This window comes from Protopterus annectens, chromosome 8.part0, assembly GCF_019279795.1.
Source record: "Protopterus annectens isolate FY-2018-M chromosome 8.part0, PAN1.0, whole genome shotgun sequence".
Lineage (NCBI taxonomy): Eukaryota > Metazoa > Chordata > Ceratodontiformes > Protopteridae > Protopterus > Protopterus annectens.
Genome location: NC_056741.1, coordinates 313,277,781 through 313,279,923, shown reverse-complemented (window position 1 = coordinate 313,279,923; position 2,143 = coordinate 313,277,781). Strand labels below are relative to the sequence as shown.

At 42.2% G+C, this 2,143-nt stretch overlaps 1 protein-coding gene across 1 annotated transcript in view; it reads left to right on the top strand.

Annotated features, from left to right (window-relative positions):
* The window catches only part of HDGF (heparin binding growth factor), an 85,059-nt gene extending 83,131 nt beyond the window's left edge, over positions 1–1,928 (top strand). The window contains exon 6 of the mRNA XM_044079811.1: positions 1,773–1,928. Coding sequence (XP_043935746.1) covers positions 1,773–1,793 — 21 coding nt within the window. The 3' untranslated portion in view covers positions 1,794–1,928. The remainder of the gene's footprint in view (positions 1–1,772) is intronic.
* Positions 1,929–2,143: the final 215 nt, after the last annotated feature.

Here is a 2,143-nt window from a genome sequence, read left to right as displayed (position 1 = left end):
ATGATTTCAAAAGCTTAGCAGGTGGGTAGTCTGCCATGTGTCCATGTCTGTCACAGTACATTTGGTATGGTCTGCAGAAACCCATGTAAGGAAATTAAACTTTTTTGGTGTTCCTTGTGGAATGGAGAGGCAAGACAAGGACCACAACTGTTACTCCTGAAGATTACCTGTAATGCAAAGCTTAGACCCCTCCCTCCAGCCCCAGGCTCCCTTTACAAGTGAGGAAAGCTTTCCACATGTCTGACGAGTTGCAAAATATTACTTCAGAAAAATGGCTTTTGGACATAACAAAGGGTTCAAATCCCGGCAACAAGAGGATGCAGAAAAACAAGGCCCTCTTGGTCACCCCCATACTGCATCTCACTGTGTAACAGTCATAGAAGACAGCAGAGACAGGAAGTCTTCTGCTCCAGGCACTTCTAGTTCCAGGAAAGCTGTCTTCTGAAACCCATTCTGGACTTGTCCAGATTAACCAAGTATTTGTTATTCAAAATGGTGGCATTCTCTTTTCCTTTAAATCCAAAAACGTTCATGATGGGTCTAAAGGATATTATGTACATTCCCTTTCATGTACAGGACAGAAAATTCTTGATTTGGGTGGGGTGGCATCTACCTACTCTTTGGTTTAAACACTGTCCCCGTTCTTGCTGCAGCAGTCGCACATTGTTGGACCATGGACGTGCACATTTACTCACATCTAGATGCTCGTATTAAGGCCCCATCAGGGAGAAGACTGATCTGCCTAGGAAGGGTACTTAACTCGTAGCCAGACTGGATGCTGTGCAACTGAAATCCCAGTAGTGACTACTGCAACTGTGATCTGCTCAAAAATGTACTTTTTCCTGCTTCCTTCTCCCCACTGCCCTCCTACCATCAAGTTTCCCCAGTACTACATGGCCACCTTTATTGCCAGGCAGTTTGGGGGTTTCTATAAATCTGCTATGGGGAGGTCATCTGGGCAGACATGGGGAGGAATGTTGTGCAATCTCCCAACATCTTGGCAAACTAGCATTTTCAGTTTCAGCCGTGATCTGTCCCCTGGTAGAAAGTACCCATTACCACAGGGACTGCCTAGTGCTCCAGCAGTCCATGCTTGCACACCCTTCCAAGAATGTTGGGCAAAGCCAGCTGGGAAACTAACCTCATCCCTACCCATAGTTTATGCCAGTACAATTCACCAGAGATTGTAATCAAACTGTGGTCATCTGTCAAAGTATTTCTATACGCCATTAGGCTGGCTAAATTTAGACTGTTAAGTCCTGACATATACCACTGTTAATAAATGGCAGCTCTCGTTTGGCTTCAGTCACGTGGTTTAAAAATGGTACTTTTACTGGCCAGAATTGATTACTGGTAAGTTTATGTAGTATTGCAATAGAATTGGGCCCCTCTTTTCATATAAAGATCTAGAAAAATTTGGAAAAGTTTGTTTGAGCTATTAACTTGAAGACTGTCTTAAAAACAAAAAAGCAGAAACCTGATGTGCTGTAGGAGAAAAAAATGTGTATTGAAAGACTTGTTAAATTACATGGAGGGGTTGGCTTTTGGATAAGGTTGTCTGCATTGGAAGGTGGCTTTCCTTAAATTTGAACCTGGCTAGTTTAATATGTAGATTCAGTTTTTGATGTCTCCGTAATAGTGTGGAAGAAATTTTGACAGTGGACATACCTTATTTGCTTGATTTCTGTGCAGTTGCTTGTAATTTTGTGTAGTCCAAGGCCTGCCTTTGTCATTTTTAAAGTAACGATTCACTTGTTTTATTTCTTTCACAGCCTATTGCCAGCAGCGTTTAAAGGGAATGGACTTGGGAAGACCAGCTCAACCATCAGGTTTTTTGGGGTCTGAAGAGTTCAAGTTCTCCAGTTCAGTGAAAAGACAAAAATCTCAAACCAGTGTTTGGGTGCGTGTGGCAGGTTCAGTCTGGGCGGGTGGGGTGGGGGGGATAATGCACAGTGTGGCCCATTTATATGAAGCAGAGGCATGTCCGTCAACTTAATGCTGTGGGTTGATGAGCATATTTGCTTTAGAAGAATAGGCATACTGGGTAATTTCTACAGAATACAGCATTTTTCATTGGATAAAAGATGTAATCTTTTCCATTTTGTTAAATAAACTTTAATTGCATTATTTTTTATTTGGTTGT